The 2,074-nt window shown below is 53.0% G+C and overlaps 1 protein-coding gene across 1 annotated transcript; it reads right to left on the bottom strand.

The window, feature by feature from the left end:
- Window positions 1-614: 614 nt before the first annotated feature.
- On the bottom strand, window positions 615-1,685 carry LOC137814883 (coiled-coil domain-containing protein SCD2-like). The gene is made up of 2 exons (XM_068617813.1): window positions 1,136-1,685; window positions 615-1,012 (listed from the first exon to the last, which is right to left on the bottom strand). Exons 1-2 carry the CDS (start codon window positions 1,683-1,685, stop codon window positions 615-617), a joined length of 948 nt encoding a protein of 315 aa, XP_068473914.1.
- Between the last annotated feature and the right edge of the window lie 389 nt (window positions 1,686-2,074).

Below are 2,074 nucleotides of genomic sequence, written 5' to 3' on the forward strand. Positions count from 1 at the left end.
CAAAGACTGGAAGGGGAAATTTGTCCAAGTACGTGCAAACGACAAGGACACCTCCCTTCTTGATGGTTTCCCCTTGTACTGGGTGGACAAGGGGAAAAAGGAGTCCAAGAGCTGCTTCAGGAGGCCCAGAAGTCCTGATAGCATGGGAGCTTTGGACAGAGACCTTTGTCTCTTCTGGAAGAAGGTGGCGGACGCCAATGTATCATTCCTCACCGCCACCTTGATATGCTTCGAATTCTACGAAGACCAACTAGATATCCGAATAGGTTAGGACATTACACCCTCGTCTTGATATTGCTTCTGTTTTAGCTGTTTCTGGGCGTCTTGTGCGTTATGCGCAAGACTTTGGTTTTACCTTTCCTGCATATACTACCTGCTTTGCTGCTTTTTTACACTTATGCACTTATTCGTTTCCCTTGAGTTAACCCACGCATTTTCATTCCATGCAGACGACATACGCGTGCCCCCCGACTTCCTTCCCTTCTGCCAACCTGGCGTCTTGTCAACACGCCTACACTGTAGTAGGATGCCACGTCATCACACCCGACCACCAGGGCGGTACACAAACAAAAATAAGCGCTAAGTTTCAAAAAACAAGTGATGGAGGGAGGTGATTAATCTTCAGAGGGCACGATCTTCCCATCCACCACTTCGTTGCAGATTGACACCATGGAGAGGTCGAGCTCGGGATATTGGCACGAGACTTGCTCCAAAGCGGCGTCGAACCCGGCGGAAAGGACTTGGGCAGAGCTTTGCTCGAGCTCTTGAGCCTGCCTCTTCAGCTCGTCAGTTTGCTTCTTCAGCCCTTCGGCTTCTTCATGAGCCTGAGCAAGCTCTTCAGCAGCTTTCTTGTTTTCCTCCCGAGCCTGGGCCAGCTCTGCAGCAATCCTCGCGTTTTCCTCTTGAGCTTTGCCGAGCTCAGCCTTGGTGTCGTCCCTCTCCTTCTCGACTTTCCCGAGGAGCACCTCCCGATCTGCTGACCTCTTTTCAAGGTTCTCCACCTTGGCCGCATCTGCTTTCATTGCAGCCTCCAAGTTGGCCACCTTGAGCCTGTAAGGTACCAGCTTGCTCTCCAGCTCAATTTTCTCTTGGGTTTGGAGGTGCAGTTTTTGGCGCAGATTGGAGGCCTCCTTACGCGCGCCCCTTAGTTCAGCGTCCATGGCGTCCTCCAGCCTTGAATGGTCAATCTCCGCCATCATCAGGTTGCAAGAGAGTTTTTCCGCCTCCATCCTTATCAGGCGGTTTGCCTCCTTAAGCACCGCATTCTCATCTTGGAGTTTCTTGCTTGAGTTCTTCACAGCCTTCGTTATGATGGAGGGGAGATCCTCTGCCATCATCTTCAGTTTGGCTGTGAAGGGTCCCCAGATCTCTTCGATGGAGGGGGGGAAGTTTGAAGTCGTTGCTGGTGGAGGTGCTGGAGGAGCTTGGTGCTGACTTTCACCACCACCCTCTTGAGTTTGAAGGGCGAGGGGGGCTTCTTGGCGTGGTGGTGAAGTCGGAGACTCTGTTATTAGGATTGGCAAGTTATGGCCACCTTCATCTCCTCCTGGTGCAGCCCCAAGGATAGAGGTGGTTGAAGGAGGACCCTCTCCAGCAGATACAAATGGCGTGGAGGCGCTTGGAGGGTTCTCAATAAAATTGGGTTCGCTGCCTTCAACCACAGGGGGCGCAACAGCCAAGGGCATTGCTTGGACTAGTTGAGTTGGAGCCGAAGGTGAGGGCGGTGTTGGAGCTGGGGGTGAAGGCGGTGTTGGAGTGGAGAGTGCAGGTGGCGAAGAGGGAGCCACCCTTGTCCTCTTGGTAACGAGGCCATCCTCGGTGGTCTCTTCATCCTCTTCATCCTCTTGTACCACTTGGGGAGTTTTTCTTTTTTGGCTTCCTTAAGATCAGTTTTTTTCGTTGAGGGGCGGGTAGTACCCCGAAAGAGGTTGCACCTCAGGGGGGAGTTTTGCCCTGAGCAACGTCGATCTCCACCACCGAGTTGGGAACGGTTTGGGAGCCCGCCGCCAACTTGTGAGATCGGGCGATCGCCCTCAGTTCAGCCAGTTTGCCTTTTCTCAACATGAGGTCTGCA

The sequence above is a fragment of the Phaseolus vulgaris genome, chromosome 10 (genome assembly GCF_000499845.2).
Source record: "Phaseolus vulgaris cultivar G19833 chromosome 10, P. vulgaris v2.0, whole genome shotgun sequence".
Classification (NCBI taxonomy): Eukaryota; Viridiplantae; Streptophyta; class Magnoliopsida; order Fabales; family Fabaceae; genus Phaseolus; species Phaseolus vulgaris.